At 40.6% G+C, this 19,744-nt stretch overlaps 1 protein-coding gene across 1 annotated transcript in view; it reads left to right on the forward strand.

The window, feature by feature from the left end:
• The window catches only part of LOC132398985 (uncharacterized), a 165,249-nt gene that overhangs the window by 39,714 nt on the left and 105,791 nt on the right, over positions 1 to 19,744 (forward strand). Inside the window, exons 49-70 of the mRNA XM_059978822.1 lie at positions 12 to 149; positions 329 to 378; positions 850 to 970; positions 1,303 to 1,385; positions 2,059 to 2,188; positions 2,338 to 2,528; positions 3,082 to 3,169; positions 4,093 to 4,213; positions 5,340 to 5,518; positions 6,068 to 6,214; positions 7,018 to 7,145; positions 12,861 to 12,994; positions 13,481 to 13,575; positions 14,182 to 14,329; positions 15,541 to 15,560; positions 15,680 to 15,701; positions 15,792 to 15,819; positions 16,053 to 16,134; positions 16,351 to 16,518; positions 16,719 to 16,930; positions 17,487 to 17,581; positions 17,804 to 17,922. Of these exons, the coding sequence (XP_059834805.1) occupies positions 12 to 149; positions 329 to 378; positions 850 to 970; positions 1,303 to 1,385; positions 2,059 to 2,188; positions 2,338 to 2,528; positions 3,082 to 3,169; positions 4,093 to 4,213; positions 5,340 to 5,518; positions 6,068 to 6,214; positions 7,018 to 7,145; positions 12,861 to 12,994; positions 13,481 to 13,575; positions 14,182 to 14,329; positions 15,541 to 15,560; positions 15,680 to 15,701; positions 15,792 to 15,819; positions 16,053 to 16,134; positions 16,351 to 16,518; positions 16,719 to 16,930; positions 17,487 to 17,581; positions 17,804 to 17,922 (2,499 nt within the window). The remainder of the gene's footprint in view (positions 1 to 11; positions 150 to 328; positions 379 to 849; positions 971 to 1,302; positions 1,386 to 2,058; positions 2,189 to 2,337; positions 2,529 to 3,081; positions 3,170 to 4,092; positions 4,214 to 5,339; positions 5,519 to 6,067; positions 6,215 to 7,017; positions 7,146 to 12,860; positions 12,995 to 13,480; positions 13,576 to 14,181; positions 14,330 to 15,540; positions 15,561 to 15,679; positions 15,702 to 15,791; positions 15,820 to 16,052; positions 16,135 to 16,350; positions 16,519 to 16,718; positions 16,931 to 17,486; positions 17,582 to 17,803; positions 17,923 to 19,744) is intronic.

Genomic DNA, 19,744 nt, shown 5'->3' on the forward strand with positions numbered 1-19,744 from the left:
TTCTCAATCAGGTGCTGAGGAATGTGGAGAATCCAGTGACAACAGTGAAGGCAATTCCATCAGTTCTTGCCGCAGAGGTTCCACCTGTCCTGTTAAATTCCAACCTAAGCCTCGGTGATGTTAACAATAAAGAGTGGACTCCCAGTCAGGTAAATGATCCTGTTGCTTGCAAGCAGAGACAATGGCTGGAATGAAAATCAGCTGCAGTTGGGAATTGTGCATTAATTTAAAGATGTCGGGAATGTTATCCCATTTATGTTGTATTCGTGTATAAACAGACTACGACCCTATTGTGTTAATCAATAATTAAAATGCTTTTATTCCACAGTCCGCTGTGTTCTTTGAAAGGCTGGTCAGATACAACAACAATTTTGAGATGTAAGCAATTCTCTTTTAATTTCTGCCTTTATTTTGCCTATTATCTTTCTGTATTTAATTTGTTAATTTAGTTGTGTTTAGTGTAACCTTATATGTAGTTTCTAAAGCAGGCATATTTAGTCAAGTGATTTGTTATATTCAACTTGCCTCAGTAATTAAACTGGTGTGAATAGAGGGCTCTCATTGATTTTTACAGAGTTATGTTCATAGGTGATATATTTAGTCCAGTGTACAGAGTATGAGTAATGTCAGAACACCCGGATTTCTTTACATTTTTATTTCTAATCTCCAGTATGTTTCATGACAATGGTGGGCTCATTGAAGAGGGATAAATAAATGAAATAAGCAAAGTGCTTTTCAGTCACTCATGGGCTATATGCTGAGAAACCTGTGATGTAGAGGTTATGATAAGAGATTTGAAAGTCGGGAAATTAGGAACATTTAGAAATTAATAATGCCATACCTTTCCAGATTTTCAGTGGCTGTCCTGCGAGGTTTCAGTTGTGGAGCAACAAAAGCCCTGGATTTTCAGACATTTTTGAAGCTTGTTCAAGCAATGAAGGTTAAAGGGATTATGCTTGATGAAAGTCAGGTAAAATTATTCTCAAAAACACAAGTGTAGATGCAAGGCAATAGATTGTCACTGCTGGATTGAATAAAAAGAGGGGGTGTTTATTTTGGAAATGAATTTCAATGTAAGTTGTGAACTGATCTCTGAATGAATTTTAAAGGTTGACAGTAATGATGTGAAGTTTTCAGTTGTATGGGATTCTTGAAGATTGTCAAATTGTGGTATGTCCCACTTGACAGTATCAAAGGAAGCTCCCATGCCATCACCTACTGCAGCAAAACACTGTAGTGAGGAAGATAACTGAGAAACCAGTGCTTCTGGTCCCAATGTGACATTGTGGTCTGTCTTTCCAGCTTGAGTGCATTTCTGGCAGACTCGCTTCTGAAAGTATGGAAGTGCCCTTGGACGCCTTGCCTGGGGATGTTCTGCTGTTCAAGTATGTTATATTCTTTGATAATTTCCTCAGTTACTTTATTGATACTGATGTTTTTTTTTTCAACTCTGCTGTAACTTCCAGTGTGTTTAATTGGAGCTTTCATAGGCCTACAACCCACGTTTTTTTTTTCAACCAGAATGCTCATTGCTTACTGCTGAACCCTCAGTTCCCGAGGGTGATGTGTGAAATTGGGATGACATTAGTTGATGGGTTAGCCAGTACTGAGAGTAGCCCAGGGAGAGATGTTGTTTGTGAAACAAAAGGGACAAAAAGTAATTGTAGATAACATTGCGAGGCTGTGGTCTACTGTTGCACTGTTGATATCTGCTCGCAACAGGAGAGACCAGCAATGATCATTGGTCAGATTATTGTGGTCCAGTCTTCCTTGCAATGCTCCAAAAAGAGAGTTCCACAGGGAATGACAACTCTTGATCTTCATCTGCCAGAGAAAAGTTAATCTACCAGGAAGTGCTACATCTGTATCCACTGAGGTTTCCAAAGTGACCTGAATCAGATCTTCAGGGAGAGTACATTGCCCATTGATTTACAATGAATTGAGGATAATTCAGCAATCAAATGGGGATGGTGTTGGGAGCTGAAGGATATATACATTAAGGCTCGATAAATTGCAAATGACTCTTCATATTCATAAGCATATTTTTTCATGTTATAGTTATCAATACTTCAGGGCTTCATACGATTGCCGGGATTTCTACAAACTAGTTGGGAAATCAAATGTCAACATCTTAAGAAAAGTATCAGCGAGAGAGCGAAATATTCTGAATGATGCCAGAATGTGTTTGGTAGGTATTAAGATCCTCCATGTCTTTGATTGTGGTTTTGTTACTTCATGTGATGAGAGTGCTCTTAAGAATGAAACAGACTTATTGAGGTTCTCTTGTGTTCACTGATATGCTTCAGAATTAATGCTGCTTTTTTGATGCATACTCAGGGAATTATGAACAGGAACCTGACCAAGGAAGACTTGACAATACTGGGTGGATTGGTCTGTGACATTGATGGATCTGTTATCAGGGCATCTGATCTTTCGGTTCTGGATGCCTTAAAGAATTGTGTCTCCTTTAGAGATGATCAGAAAGAGGCGATTGAAATCCTCCTGAGAAGTGGAAAGAGCAGATATGGGTGAGTGTGAAACCTTCACATATTTCAACACAGATCACACCAAATTTTCTGCATTTATTCTTGATTATTTCTTCTAAGCAGAATGTGTAACTATCTATGAAGCAGAATCTATGTAAGACCCTGTAGAGGGAAGTGACTTTAACTAACCGCCTGACTAGGAGCCTGGATCAGTATCTGCTAGCCTGAACCCTTCCTTCATGTGGATCATCCTACCAAAAGATGGCTTTTATTGTGGATTTCTTTACAAACCTATTTCCCTTTACTAGTAAATCAGTTATCATTATAGTTTGTAATATGAAGCTTCATAGTTTACAGGGAAAATCTTTATTTGCTATGATTCCATAAAATACCAATGGAAAAATAATTTTGATATGTCTTCTGTTTTGTTTAACTTGGAAATTAAAGACGCACAGATTAATGTATGTGTCTTGTGGGTGGACCTTTGGATGAAGATGGGGTTCCTGTTGAATCTTGGGCTGTAAAGGCTTGGATTTTCATGCTATGATTTCTTACAATGCTTCTTTAACTCAGGGACCAATTTCTTTGTCTCTAGTTTACCTTCATCATGGTCGTCATCTACAATACAAGAGCTTGGAAATCTTCCTTTGGCATTGACCGCAACATGGAGTCAAATAAACAGGGTATAGTTTACTTGCTTAAGCAATCAATTGAGTGGCTCAGTTTGTGAGAGAATCATCTTTGTTTCTGAATTCCTACGTTAAACTGAGGTCATTTAAGAGTTAGCTTTCCTTAGAATGCCTAAAAATCTACATCTCCAATGAGTTAAGTTACTACTTGATCAAGATATTATATTCTGCATGAATATTAGTTTTTGTGAAAGACTGCATTACGTAGCACAGTGTTCTTGTATATTATGTGATTGAAAGTTCTATTTATGCTTGTACAGCACTGACATGGTTAATAAGAATTTGTTTAGTGCTAAACTCTCAAGCTAGCATGATTCATCGACATAGAGCACCAAAAACATAGAGTGATTTGGTAGTTAGTGCATTCTTTGAATCTCCTCTGCAGGTAACGGGTAGATTCCATTTCTTGCTTTCTTCCCTTTAGCTACACCGGCCATGCCATTCCTGTCCCCAGCTTAACCACTACAGTACCAAAACCCCACGTCTCACCCATCTCATTCTCAACCACAGCCCCAATTCCTCATCTTTAGTCTGGTCCCGGTACCCTCTGTCGCAGGCCCAACTCTCCTATTCAAGTCAACAAACAGTGCTGTTAGGACCACGTCCTCTTGCTGTGCACTGTTTTCTGGATAATTATGATTTAGTGAAACCCGAAATGATACATTTCCAAGTTGATGTGGTGAGACATTTTTAATAGTTTTGTCCTGTGATTACAACCTTTTGCTCCAACATGTTTATCACTTGACATTTACATTGGCGTTGGCTTGTTGATGGGAGGGATTGATAATCACACGCCAACTGTTTTCATTAATGAAGCGTGTTTTCCTGCTGTTGCTGTACCTGGCATTTCAAAATGTACGTATCATTGGAAACTCGTTTGGTGCCATTCTTCATCTTTTCCTCTGTACCCCATGCAGCCGACCCTTAAACAAGCTCTGCCAAGATTTCTCAAGAAAATAAAAAGATTCAGATCACCTGGAGATGTGCTGATATTTATTGCTCAGCTCAAACTACAAGGAAGCTCAAACAATACTAGTGGTATGTAAACAATACAGGTGAATGTTTACTCAATGTTGTCGGTGGAGTTGTGTAATAAATGTGTTACTGGACTAAAAATCTCTGAAATAAAGATTGATCATTCTGAGGTCTAAGTTCAGATTCTAGTATGGTGTGTTCAAATTTAAGTTTAGTTTGTTGACGTAAATGAGAAAAAACACTTACCAGCACTCAGCATATCAGTGATAATATGCCCGTTTCTGATTCTCATTACTTACCATTCTGGCTCTCATTTCTCTCCAGAACCATAACAATGCAGTTGACTCTCAGCTGTTCTCTAAATTGCCTTTGTAAATCATGCAAATTTCTAATTCACATCCTGGCTGCTATCTTTGTTCGAAGGCTATCATAATTATGCCCATTTGTACTTGACCTTGAAAGCCTGTTTCCAGGTCAATTTCTTGAGCAAGTGCTGTCCAAGTTAGGGATAATATTAATTAGGGAGTTCCAGAATTTTGATCTAAAATGCTGAAAAAACATACTTTCAAGTTGGCCAGTTTGTGTCTAATATGGGCATTTGCATAGGGCAATATTCCCACACTTGCTGCCTTCATTCTCCACGGTGTTGAAGGTGAGTGGTGCTGACAAAATAGCCATGGCATGTTTTTTTATTCTGTTGTGAAGGGTGCACTATGGGGCCATTATGTGTCGGTGATGGAGGGAGTGCCTGTGGAGATAGTCAGGCAGCATTCTCTAAGCTCTTATATTTTAAGATTGTAGCACACCCCAGTGTCTTCTGAGTCTTTGCAGGCTAACATTAGAATTATACAGTCAGTTTGTTTGACAAGGCTTCCATTAAACTTCAACTCCCACATAAAAATCATCCCAGAGCGCGAATGTTTTCAGGCAGCTTAATCAACGGATTGCAGTTGTTTGGTACTTTCAGCAGTGTGACTGCCAGTTTTCCATTCTTCATTTCTACCTATATAGTTTGTTTTGATGATCTTTTTCTATAACTCATCTTTTCCCACGGCTATAAGTACGAATTTGATCTAAAATGCCACCAGTCATTTTAAATCTTCTCTATTCCATTTGAGAAAATCTTTGCCAGCAGCATTAATCTGTCACTCGTACCTCTTGTTCAACTAACAGAAGTTTGCATTTCCAGTCTGCACAGAGGGAGTAATAGCACCAGAAGACATCGATGACTTCATACCTGCAGTCTATGATGCTGCCCAGTTGGACATTTGCTTGAGTGACCATGTGCTGAGAGATGGTGTTCTCCAAATGGGATCTCTTGCCTTTGACCCAACTCAGCTGAAAGTTCTGAAAAAGAAACTCCTGCAGGTACGTTACCTCCGTGTGAAACCAGAGGAAGAGCATTTTGTTTATTATTTGCCATTCATTGCATAAGAACATCACATCACATTAATATAATGTGGTGTACCAAGTCACAAATGAGAAGAAAATGAGTAACCACTTTATTTGTGTCAGTAATATCCTATAAGAATACAAATTTCCAGGTTCCAAAGAACTTCTTCATTTTCTTCGTCACAGGGATCTAATGTGTTTTTTGACCAAAATGTCAACAGGTAGAAATTACCTCAGTTTAATGTTCAGGGTCAAAGTCCTCGTCTCTATCAATGCAAAATGAGCTCACTTCCAGGGTTCTGTCATCATCACTCCTTAATGGTGTCAAAAGGGAATGAGATATGAAACCTGCCTAGGCTGGGTATCTTTTCCAATCTATGAAATAAAACACACGAGTTATTTGAAAGTGCGATGAGGAGCAATGGAAATCAATTGTAGCTAATTATTTTAAAAGGAGAGACATGTTCTGGAGGCAAGTCTTTCCATCAAAAATCAGAGCTAACGTTTTATCGTTTCCTGAAACAGATTTATCCCAATGGCCTTCCAGAAAGCCAGATTCAACTGCTGGGTAACATCTCCACTGTATTTAACGCAACAGAAGTCCGCAGTTGGAATATCACTCGAGTGGAAACTATTTCTGCATTACTGGCACACAAGCTGGAAAACACAATGGTAATGAAATCAGGATATTTTAACACAAAATATTGGTATCTTTCTGAATCCTCCTCTCCAAATCCTGATCACCTTACTGATCAAACATCCTCGTCATAACCTTCTGATTGCATTCCCATCTCCAACAATCCAACAAGTACCTCCCCTTGATCCGATAATCCATCAAACCCTAAACAAATTGGGCACAAACTTTCAGTGTGACAGATCACGAGCCTCTGATCTCATTAACTGACACTCTTCCCTTTTGTCCTGAAACTTTCTCTGTCCAACTCAAATGTTGTCTGATCCATTCGACCACCCACCAGATGTTCTCACCAGGTCTAGCAACCTCCTTCAAGCTACTGACTCTGCACATTTCCTCTCTTTGGTCTACAACAACATGCTCTTTTATCCATAATGCTCGAGCCTCGTGCATTATCTGCCGTAACCTTTGCTGTCGACAATATTTGGTTTTTTGTGAATATGTGTGATTTGGTTAGGAATAGAGTCAGGAATTTAATCTCTGGAATGCTAATAATATTCTGCAGAGAATTCACTTTTTGCCACAAATGCATGAATAAAACTGCAGATAGAATTGCTTCCAAATACTGTATTCATTAAACTTTGCTGTTTGAAATTGTGAGATTTAGGCCGCAAAGTTAGTTTTCTTCCCACTCTGTCTTTTCTATTAAGGGACACTTCTAACTAGTAATAATTCCATCAATGGAAAGTGATTTAATGAATATTTCAGGACATGTTTAAGCAAAGCGTACTTTGGGGAACAGTTATTAATTTCTTCTGTGTTCTCCAAATTTATTCAACAGGTTAAAGCCATCATTGGAAGATACCTGCAGTTAGATGGTAGTCTTAATGTAGTTTCTTTGAAAGCTATTGGTGGAAACAACTTGTGCACTTTGGATGAAGAACAGCTGATGAAGATTTCAAACCTGACGTAAGTGTCAAACTCAGTTTGGAATGTTGTTGATGCCTGAAATGGTGAAATGAGTTGGAATTCCATCAGGCCTGCTCCCTGTGGATTCATGGCTCCAGTATTCTTAGGAAGGACACAAGGATGTTATTTTAGGAAGAGCGAAACTGTGGTGGTGAAACGTAACAAGCCACTGTAGGCTACTGTGTGCCTCAAGAATAGACAGGGGCTTCAGTGAATGAGGTTTGCTGTGTTTGTCATGAATTGTTCCAAGTAGGTGTTTGAGAATGGTGGAATAGTTGCTTTTGGGCTTTCATGTCTTGTAGATATCTGAGGAAGGGATGCCAAGTCTATGACATTGCTTACTGAGCACATAGAAATTGAGCCAGATCATGCCAGCCATACCTTGAGATGCTGAGCGGAATGGAAAGAAGTTTCAGTTGATAAATTGTCAGGTGATGAACATCAGTGGATAAGCAAGATGCTTTGGTGGTGATTTTGAGCAGTGGGTTTGGTCTAGCAAGGCCTAGTAGATACAGTGTGTGTGATGCAAAGATTTTCCATTCAAATATCAAATCATTTCATGTGAAATTTTAATCCATTTTCTGCAAACCAAAAATAATGAGATATAAGAATTAATTTAATTATTATATATATATTACATTACTGCAGTTTACACTGTTGTTTTGCTTCGGCAGCAACTCTGATATCTCAGCAGATACTTTTCTAATATGGCAGCCTCACATTGATGTATCAGAATGTTCATAAAGGCAGTTCCACAATGGAATGTTGATGTTTTCCAATGTGAAACAGATGTGTTACGTACCCCGTAACTGGGTCACTTACCAGCAAAGATAGAGAGGTCCATTGAAGTCTGATAGTACCATTTTTAACAGGATTTATTGATTAAAATACACAAAATAATATCAATGCAAACATGCAGATAATATACGTCGTCAATACTAAATCTAAGAGTGCAGGTATAATAATAATCAATAAGGAATAGCTCTATCGTTGTCTAAGGGATAATGTATTGTCCGATGGAAATATAAAAGTCACTTTAGTTCATTCAAGTTGCTGCTTTCTGGTTGGAGAGAAAGACGGGTTAAAACTTGCCCAGTCCTTTGATGATGTCAATCCTTCGAGAGTTATTGGGAGTTGACTTTCCCGTTGTTAGCTCAAAACCGTTCTTCTGTGGTAAAGGACCACCGATTCTGGGGCAAATGGAAACGGACACATGTGGCCTTCCCACTGTCTTTTGCCATTACGGGATCACTAGCGTTTCTTCTGGTGCGTCTGAGGGCCTGTTCCCACAGACCCTCTTTTATCCTGACTCACAGGGTCTCAGATGTCAATCAGATTGGGGTGATGCAATCCCTTCACCAACCAGCCCACTTTGCCTGAGGGCTTCCACGTAGCACAGTATTGTAATACACAATTCCGTCTCCAAAAGACAATGGCCGTTTCCCGTAGCTTTGTATCGCCGGGGGGGGGGGGGGGGGGTCAAGACATTCCAAACATCTCTCTCTTATTTCCTGGGTCCCAAACTAAGACCATCTTCTGAATTTCCACTCAATTCTTTAATTTTACGCAAGTTGTTAGTTTTCTCTTCAGGACCCTTCAGGCTATTAGTTTTCAGTTCGAACTCTTTGTTCAAGCAACATTTCAAATTCTGCCTTTTCACACCACACCCTGGAATACCAATAGCATGGGGGGCCCCGTCATCTTCCAACTCAATCTGTAAGCGATCCGCAGGCTTTGTGGTACCACGCCATTGAAATGACTGGAGCCTGGTTGCTGCCTTTGATATTAATCCAGCCTTTAAATTTTCTTCATTCGATTTGGGAACTACATATTTCCCTTTTCCTTCAATAATAATATTCATCTCCCCACTTTTGATCTCCGCATTAACTTTTAACACACCTTCGAGCACAAACACCTGGGAACTCTCACTTCCCACTATTACCATAGTTAACCCTTTCTTCACTGAACCAAGTCTATCTGACCCACAAGGACGGCCTTCCTTTTCAACTGAATCAAATACCTCAGACTTTTTCTGAGCTCCATTACTAGGTTCAGTACCAGGTGCACCCACATCTTGGACACACTTGGCCGGGACATTTGCCTCTTCCAGGCTTTCAATACCCATACCCGGTCCAAATTCTAAATTCCCCTGATTCTTCCAGCTACTCTCTGGGCAACTCCCTTCCGGAGTAAACTCAAACCTGCGGGCTGAAACAACCTCATCTGCCAACCCAGCAGACTTCTTCGAGGTCAGGGCACCCTTTTCATCTCGGACTGCCCTCATTTCATTATCGGGAACACCTTTAGAATTTTCAACTTCTTCAAACAGTTCTGCCAAACCAGACAAATCATCCATGTCCAACTCTGGACCTTTTAACAGCTCTATCTGTTTCTCATCTTTTTTTCGTGCCTCTAGAACTTTTCTCCTCCTCTCCCTTACTCTCTTTCACTTTACTACTCTTCATAGTCCACCTCCTCTCTCTTACTCTCTTTCACTTTACTACTCTTCATAGTCTACCTCCTCTCCCTTACTCTCTTTCACTTTACTACTCTTCGTTTTACCACCCTCTAAACCCTCGTGGTACAGGGTCGGTAAGAATGTCTCTGCCAAATCGATACTGGCCTGATTGAAACTGCTCTCTGTCTCAGCTGCCTTTCTCGACATGCTGCGAGTGGCCGCGCATGCGGGATAGATCTGAGAATCTAGGGGCGGAGCCTCAACACTCACAGGCTGTTTTGTCAGTGTCATTGCCGCCCAAACCTTACCACTGGCTAAATCATTACCCAGGAGGACGTCTGCGTCAGTTATCGGGAATTCTGATCGCACCCCCATTTCAACTGGTCCAGAGGCTAGCTCACAATTCATAATGACCCTATGTAAGGGCACCATTTCCGTCCCTTTGCCTATTCCTTTCACAGCTACCATTCCCGTCTTGCAACCAAAATCTAGTACCTTACTGCTGATCGATGGTAGCTCAGCCCCCGTGTCTCTCCAGATCCGTACTGGAACTGGGGTGTCTCCCTCCCTCAGACACGGTTCCGCTTGACATACAAGTCTCAGACCCTTCTCGTACTCTGTCTACCCGCGACTGTCTTGTCGATTTACTGATTACCACGGCACATCCGATAGGGACTGCTGCTTTCCCTTTTCTTGTCTCTTTCCTCGGAGCAAAGCACCTAGATGCAATATGCCCTCCCCTTTCCACAATTAAAACAGGTCAAGGCCGGGAATCTCTGGCCGTCTTGCCTTTCCCCCTCAATCTTACCACTAGCTCCCGGCGGGACCTCTGCCGCAGCCGGCGGGCTTTCTCGATTGTTCCCACTGTCTCTCTGGGAACTTTTATTGGAGGAAAACTTTGTCTTGTGGGTTAGGGCATATTCATCTGCGAACCTAGCAAATTCTGAGATGGACTTATTTGGCTTCTCATTCAAATACATCCGGATATCCTCCGAAACACAAACTTTAAATTCCTCATCAGAATTAACTCCCTGAGACGCCAATAATCCTCTGCCACTATCTCTGCTGTGCACCAACGGTCCAAGAGCACACCCTTCTCATAGGCAAACTCGGTATACGTCTGATTCCACCCTTTCTTTAAAGTTCTGAACTTTTGTCTATACGCTTCAGGTACTAACTCATAACTCCGGAGAATGGCCACCTTTACTTTGTCATCACTCTCCTCCTCTTCCTCTTCCATGGACAACATCGTATATGCCCGCTGTGCCTTCCCCTTTAACACACTTTGTAACAACACCACCCACTGCTCTCTGGGCCACTTCTGATTCACTGCCACCTTTTCAAAATGCAAGAAATAACTATCAACATCCGTCTCCTCGAACGGGGGTACTAACCTAAACTCCCGACTTACATTAAACCGCTCCTCTCGGTCTGACCCTTGATCTCTTCGCCCTTGCCTTAACTTCTCCATCTCCAAGTCATGTTCCCTTTGTTTCTCTGCCTCCCCATACTCTCTCTCTTTCTCTTTCTCAGCTGCTTCCAGCTGTTTTAACTGAATTTCATGCTCCCTTTGTTTCTCAGCTCTTTCCTGCTCCCATTTTACCTCTAACTCCTTTAGCTGGAGTGCATGCTCCCTCTCTCTCTCGGCTCTTTCTTTCTCTTTCTCCTTCTCAGCTGCTTTAACTTAATTGCATGTTCCAACCTTAATTTCTCCAACTCTAACTGAGCCGTCCCACTGGCTGGTACCTTTTCAGGGATATTTTCCAATACCTCAGCTGCAAACACATTCTTCCCAATATAATATTGAGTTATTGCCCTTCGCACCTCCCGCTTTTCTCATTAACGACCTCACCTCTGCGAGGTTTAACCCCTTCGCCAAATTTATCAAGTCTGATTTGGTGGCCGCCTCTTGCTCCTCCAGTTGGGTTTTCTATAAATTCACCCACGTCCATCTTTACTGGTTTCCCGTCTGGCTTCCCACGTAACCAGATCAAAGTTTGGACTTAGAAGCCCGATTCACTGGCTTCCCAATTTGGTGTCAAATCTCGAGACGAGAACCCCAATTGTTACGTACCCCATAACTGGGTCACTTACCAGCAAAGATAGAGCGGTCCATTGAAGTCTGATGGTACTATTTTTAACAATATTTATTGATTAAAATACACAAAAATAATATCAATGCAAACATACAGATAATATACATCGTCAATACTAAATCTAAAAGCGTGGATATAATAATCATCAATAAGAAATAGCTCTATCGTTGTCTAAGGGATAATGTATTGTCCGATGGAAATATAAAAGTCACTTTAGTTCGTTCAAGCTGCAGCGTTTTGGTTTGAGAGAAAGACGGGTTAAAACTTGCCCAGTCCTTTGATGATGTCAATCCTTCGAGAGTCATTGGGAGTTGATTTCCCCGTTGTTAGCTAAAAAACGTTCTTCTGAGGTAAAGGACCACCGATTCCGGGGCAAATGGAAATGGACACACGTGGCCTTCCCACTGGCTTTCGCCATTACGGGATCGCTAGTGTTTCTTCTGGTGCGCCTGAGGGGCTGTTTCCACAGACCCTCTTTTATCCTCACCCACAGGGTCTCAGATGTCAATCAGATTGGGGTGATGCAATCCCTCCACCAACCAGCCCACTTTGCCTGAGGGCTTCCATGAAGCACAGTATTTTAATACACAAGTCCGTTCCAAGAGACAATGGCCGTTTCCCGAAGCTTTATATCGCCCGGGGGGTCAAGACATTCCAAACGTCTCTCTCTCATTTCCTGGGTCTCCTGACCCAAATCAATAGCGATCCTGCGATTCTCAAAAAGGAGGGGGTTGCAGGCGTAATAGATGATACCTCACAGATCAATGTTTATTTTTAAACACTTGGGTCATAATACCTCAAGTTCATTGAGATTCACTGAATCATCATCAAATCCAAACAAATTTCTTAGAACATGAGCCTATGCAGTGAGTGAGCAGACAATTCAACTCTGTAAGGCATCATAGTGGTGGCAAGTACAGTACCTTCCTTACAAGTAACCTTGAGGTGCTTTACCGTAACAGTATTGGTACCGTGACGCTGTCATTTTGAGAAAATATACCAATTCAACTGGCTGTTGCAGTTTGAGCATTTCATTCCAGCAGATTGTACCAAAGAAAGGGCATTTCTTTGTGCTGTAAACTGCAGAAATGTGTCCACAGCTGCACAGATGCATTTGTTGAAGTGCAAGCCAAGTCTGACATTGTACCCTTATTCCCACAGGGATGCAGGCGCTCTGGATTTCACTGCGTGTTCTCAGCCCCTTAAGAACATTCTTTACAATCAGGCCGTCCTTGAACTGAATGCTCAGCAACAAAACCCAATCGCATACTATCAGCTGATAAAGGTGTATCTGGGTGAGTAACATGAGAGTTCCCTTTCACTCAGTCTGGTCGCCAACTCTGATGTCAATGTATACTTGTTGGAATCCTTGAACTGATGTTCTGAAGGAACTCAGAATGTTCCCGGGTCTGAATGTCCTGGAGTGAGTATGTTGTCACTGCAGGGACACAATCCAGCTCCCTCTGTTGATGAGTTTGTTTTCATCGTTGGTGACTGCAGAGGTTGCTAATGCATTTGCCCAACTGAAAATATGAGTGGCACTTAAGCCCTTGACCAGAGAATCCTGCAGCAATTAGCTGAGTTCTTGAATATCTTTGAGATTCTGAAATCTCAACTATGCATTTCCCCCCAGTGGGAAATCAGAAGACAACAGAGTGGAGAACCAAATGGAAGTCCTGGAGCAGCCCACAAAATTTGCTGCAAATTACTCCAACGTAGTGAATCCTGTATAATCTGTCACACTGCAGCACTTATTTCTAAAGTGTCTCTTCTTTCTGCAGGTGGTGCCTCAACTTTCAACTTGAGGTTTCTTGCAAATAATCGAGTTAACATGGACTTTGCAACTTTCAAGAATTTGAATCCAGAAGAAGTGAAGGTACAAATTATTGATTGCAAACCACTGATTGCTTTACTAATGCAATGCTTTCAATCACTTTATTTGACATCGCTTTTCCCATCCTGACTGAAGAAAGGGACAACCTTCTTTAAAGGCAGAAGTTAGAAGTGTGATATCCAGGTAACCACAGAGGAAGATCCTCTTGTCACTGGAAATTTAAAAAAACTGCAGGTTCTGAAAATCTGAAATAAAAACATGATTGTTAACCAGGTTTCTTGCTCCTCATATACTGCCTGATTTAATGCATACTTCAACATGTTTTGAATTTATTCAGCAATGCTTTTTTTCCTTCAGTTTCAGAAGTCTGTAGTTATGTAGTTATCATAATAATCAGTCTCCAGGGATAAGGTATGAAGACCGTCGATTATGGTGATCAACATCAGTGACAGTACAATTTCCTCTGAAGATCTTGCAATGTAAAAAAAAACTTCATCGTCAGCAATAAATGAAATTCCAAACAAATTTTGCAATAATTCTGATCCGTTATTAACTCATTCCATCATGCAGTTGGTTGGTTCTATGTCAAATTTGATGCAATAAATTATTACATGTTATGTTCATTCATGGCTTGTGTTTTTATCTCAGGGTCTGAGTGCCCAGAATCTGATCGACTTGCTTGGATTTAACCTTCGAGCTCTTCGAAGTGGAGTGAATGAAACCGTAGTTCAAGTCTGGATAGCCTCGCACAATGAGTCTGAAGTTCGGAAAGTTGGGCTGCTTGGAGATTTTCCAGGTAACTGCCTCATGAGAAGGAGAAAGTGCTTGCTATAGTTAGATATTGAATTGCAATGCTTGGATATTTCAACAAACGCCTTTACTGCAAAATCTTACACAATTTCCTATAAATTTCCTGAATCACGACGATTGCCATCCACTCGCAATCATTTTTAAAATGAAGAAAACTATTATGATCTCCTTAGTTTGATGTCTGGTTTGGGTTTTCCAGAACTAATCAGCTCAGAACTCCACTGCTTTGGTCCAAAAAGTGTCTATAGAGATAAATTCTAGAGGTGAATCTTGAATGGTGGCCCTTTCCATCAGAGCCTGAATCAGGACACCCAGGTGAAAGTGAAGTTACCGGGTATCAATCGGCAAGACCCACAGCAGTTAGAGTTATACTTTATATAAAGGAGGATGGTTGCAGTTGCTCAAGGTCACGGCCCCATGATTTTGCTGCAGGAGTTCTTCAGAATTGTGTCCTCTGCCTAACTGTCTTAAGCTTTTTCTTCATTAGGTCAAAGTTAGAGTTGTTTGTTTCAGATTGCATCGTTTTGAAATTCATTTACGGTTTCTCAGCCAGTGCCCACAGAGCAAAGCCAGGGTAACATTTGGACACGTGATGAAATGTGGCAAGTAACTTTTACACTGCAGGCAATCATCATCTGAATCACAGTAGACAGTCAATGGTATTGCCATTGCTTCATTCCCCTTCCCCACGCCATCCAGTCAACGTCCCGTGGTTACCATTGATGAATTGATGCTCTAAAGAGCTTAAGTTTTTTTGTCAAGACATCTATTTTGATGAAGGGTTTGGGTGGTAAAGCTCCTGGGATTTGGTGGTGTCGGACCAGCAGATTTTCTAGTCTTTTGGAGTTCTGTTCATTCCCCAATCGGCTTAAATAGATGGTTTTAGATATTCCACAGTATTCTGGTAAATGCTTCAGTGCATCTGGTAATGCGGCATCTGCTCGACGACGTGTTTCAAGGGAGGAGAGGAATTGTTACTCATGAGCAAGATGCCAACTGCTGTGATTTCACAAAGGTTGGATGGCAGGTTACTGCATCACAGCAATGGTGGAGCCAGCTCAAATGTTACATTTTTGTACTCTTCCTTCCAGGGTCAATAACTTGCAGTCTGGTTTCTTTTTTGATAAATTACTGTTAAGAATCATAGCACGTAATCAGGATAACCTTGTAACAATAACGTTTTCTTTTTGTTTTCAGAAGCCCAGCCTACTGACAGGGTAAGAAAAAATCTAGTGCTTTTCAACGTCAGTAACACTTTACAAAATCATCTTACATTTATCAGATCAATTCAGAATGAAAAAGTATTAAATTAATAATTGTTCTTTCTCATCTTTAGCCTGATAATGCCACAGTTAATGGTGAGTGCTCAAACCACACTTATAACGAATTCTTTGGTTAACCTGTGTTATGGTTCCCATGTATTAATTCTTCTCTGCTTTTTCAAACAGATACAAGATTGTGTGCCGGTGTGAACAGGTAAGAACTGGACTACAATCACTTTGCTTAAGAGGTTTTTTAAAGTTGTTATTGGCTGACTGCATCTGACATTGAGGATGCCCAAATACCTATTGTGCCAGAATGGCAAATGACAAGAAGCATAAGTTTGATTTATATTTTATGATGAACATTTAGCAAAGAAAATGGGTGTTTTGTTGTTTGTTTCTCAACTAATTTCCTTCTCTAAAATTGATTTTATTTTCTTTCCATAGTTTGGCTTTGAACAATTTCCTGACTAAAGTTAACACAAGCCATACCTGCAGCTTCAGTATTGCAGAGTTTGCTTGCGCAGAGGTAAGCATTGCCACTGACTAGAATCTCATGCAATGGTCATTTGTACTTAAATGATGCAACGTAGTTGTAGAGCAGCTCTGTTAAGACTGTATGTTAATGACTTCTGTGAGCACATTGGCTCAAGTAGTTAGTTGAGCCTTACTTATTTGTTGATACTTCACGTCAATATTCTGGGCTGTTTTAATCTTTTTTTATATATCACATTTATCTCTGCAGACTCCTCTGCTGCTTTCACATCTAAGCAGTGACCTCTTGTCAGACATCTTTCTGTGCTTCACTGGTCCAAAGGCTCTGAATAGGTCAGATGAAACTGCCCTGACTGTTTTCCTTCAGAAGCTTGACAGAGCCACATTGATGGAGGCACTGCACATGTTCAACAACAGGGTAAATAATTTAAAAGATGTAGAAACTGTCATGGAATGAATTTTCTGCAGCTAACATGACTGTTGTTGCTCTTTGCAATTCTACTGCAAGATATTTTAATACAGAAATATTCCAATTTCATTCTCATTCAGAATTGTCTGGTTTCAGACCTGTGAAAGAAATCTCTCTGTTCACTGATCACCTGCTGTGTTTTCTTTCAGACTCAGAACATGACAGTAATTCCCCTGATGACAAAGATCACATTTATGAATGCCCTTTGGGAGAGAGTAAAGACCTTTGAAAACTTAACAAGTGTAAACTTCCTGAGAGAATGGTTCCAGGATCGATTCCGGCCATTCATTGGTGGCATATCCCAGTTTGTGCTAAACTCTTTACTCACAAGAAACATAACCTGCAGTGGCTACCAAGCAGTGTAAGTGAATGGTTCTCTTTCAGAATAATTTATTTTTCTTTCTTTCATTTGGAAAAAGCATAATCCAAACATCTAACATTATGATAAATATTAGAGATTCTGCAGATGCTAGAAATCCAAAGCAGCGCACACAAAATACTGGAGCAACTGAGCAGGTCAGGCAGTATCTATGGAAATGAACAGGCAATCAGTGTTTCAGGCCAGAATGTCGACTGTTCATTCATTTCCACAGATGCATCCTGACCTGCTGAGTTCCTCCAGCATTTTGTGTGTGCTGATCTAACACTATTGCCAATGAGAAAGCATAGTTGGCGTAAAATGTCCTATACAGACTCGACAGATTTCAACATTAAGATTTGATGCTGTATCAAATGAGCTTCACTGCTGATTTTCAAATTAACTTGTGAGCTATTCAACGTAATGGAGAGAAATTCAGATAATTTTTCAGTGATTAACACCAGATCTGAATGTACTCCCTAATGTATTCTCCACCAGTTTAAACTCCCTTATTGAGTGGAAGTCAAATTAATAAGTTTCTTAATATTCATCTATTTAGTGTAAAAGGACTGAATAATGGATTCAAAGAGATGCCATTGGAGACAAGAGAGACTGTGCTAAATATGTGGATCCTTAAATACCTCAACACCACAGGTAAATTCCAAATGTTTTTGAGTCATGGAGAGGGGGGAAATTAGATTCACATCGCTGAAATGATAGGTATAGCAGTTCCTGAAAGATATGACTTAAATCAGGGATAAATGAAGTTAAAAGTTTAATGGCTAAGTATTGCACAATGAAAACAAGATGCTACTATGAACTATTTCTGATAAATGTTAATGTCCATAGCTAATCTGTAATATGCTTTGGGTATAGGTACTGGTTGTATCAGCAATACCGATGGATCTAGAGACTGGCTTTCGAAGAACTGGGGAATGTTCAGTACCCTTGTTCAAACAGAGATTTTAACCAAATGGAATCCAAGCTTCAACCCAGTAAGTTATAGAATCAGTCCAGGCCTTTTAAAACAGAGAATAAAGGAAAAATTCCTGAACAGTCTTTAATGTGTTCAGATTAAACTTAGTGGCTTGTCCCTTAATATGGAAACAGTGTGGAATTAAATGCACCGAAGTTTCTTGGTACTTTTCTGTCAGTATTTTACTCATGATCTTCAATCAAGACCTGGTTTAAATGTATTTTATACTTTTGAAAGGTATTAGCAACTTAATATAACAAAAACAAGTTAGACAATTCTGCTATGAGGTTTCCCTGCTGCAAGAGGTTGACTCTTCATTTACGAAACTTCTGCCAATTAATTATTCAAAAGATCTGCGAGTAGAGAAAACCGATGCCCTTCCTGCCATGCCAGGAATAATGCACGTGATAATGAAATGAGGTAACACATCCCCTCTTCTCTATCCAAGCCTGGTTGCAGCGTTGACTACATCATGTTCTTTCATCGGTTGTCAACCACGGTCAGCCTATACCGAGATGCACTTGCCTAGTTCTGCACTTATTTAAACCATTATGGCTTCTCTTTCCACTGCTACTTCTGGTTTTCTTCAGGGATTTACTCTCTGACACTTCATATACTTCATCTATCTGCTGCCATTGGCAACATCATCTGTAAGTGCATTTTCTGTTTCAACATGCATGCTGATGACTCCAACTACCTCACCATAACCTCGCTTTGATTTTGTATAAAGTTGTTACATTGCTATTTTGACATTTTGGAATAAGCAAGAAAAAATTTGCTTCACTAACTACTTGGAAAACTGATGAAGGGTCTCAGAGCAAAGCATCAACGGTTTACTCCTCTCCATTGATGCTGCCTGACCTGCTGAGTTCTTCCAGCATTTTATGTATTGCTGTGGAAGACTGAAGCTTTTCTCTTTGGTACTCAGTGCAATGTCTACATTTCAGCTACTGTTTCCATCCCACTTCCTGGCAACTGCTTGAAACTGAATCAGATTGTTTGCAATCTTGGTGTTACATTTGATCCCAAGTTGAGTTCAAAGCATTTTACTCATGCTGGCTCCGAGACCACTAATTTCTCCCTCTGTACCAGCATCCAGCTCTGGTCTTGCCTCATGCCTCTACTAACTCCAGAATTAACTGTTCCCACACAGTACTCATTCTACTTTATGTAAACACATCAGAACTCGTGATAAATTTATATCAGTCCTGTGCTTGATGTTCTAAACTGGCTTGATTTTAAATATTTCATTTTTGTTTTCAAACTACTCCACGGTCTTGTCAGTCATTTCTTCTGCATGTTACCCTTTGAGATAGCTGCCATATTTTCCTGAATGTAGCCAGTGCACCGTTCATAGCTGTGAATGAGTTTTATCTGCTATGGCACGAACCTCAGCACTTGGCTGCCTAAATCTCTGCATGAAGTTCCTCATTTTAAGGCACTCACTACTTCAGCTAAGCCTTTATCGATCTCCCTACTAGCTTATTATCAAAGTTCAAAGTAAGTTCATTATCAAGTACGTATTATGATATACAACCCTATGATTCATTTTCTTGTGGGCATTCACAGTAAATACAAAGAAGCATGGCCAGCTCATTAGCATTGTGGTTAGCATAACAGTTCACAGTACAGCCGACCTGAGTTCAATTCCCGACGCTGCCCACAAGGAGTTTGTACGTTCTCCCTGTGATTGTGTAGGTATCTTCCAGTTTCCTCCCACAGTCCAAAGACGTACTGGTTCATAGGTGAATTGGTCATCGTTATTTGCCCCGTGATTAGGCAGACATTAAATTGGGGGGTTGCTAGGTGGCATGGTTCGAAGGTCCAGAAGGGCCTACTTC

Source organism: Hypanus sabinus, chromosome 9, assembly GCF_030144855.1.
Source record: "Hypanus sabinus isolate sHypSab1 chromosome 9, sHypSab1.hap1, whole genome shotgun sequence".
NCBI classification, from domain to species: Eukaryota; Metazoa; Chordata; class Chondrichthyes; order Myliobatiformes; family Dasyatidae; genus Hypanus; species Hypanus sabinus.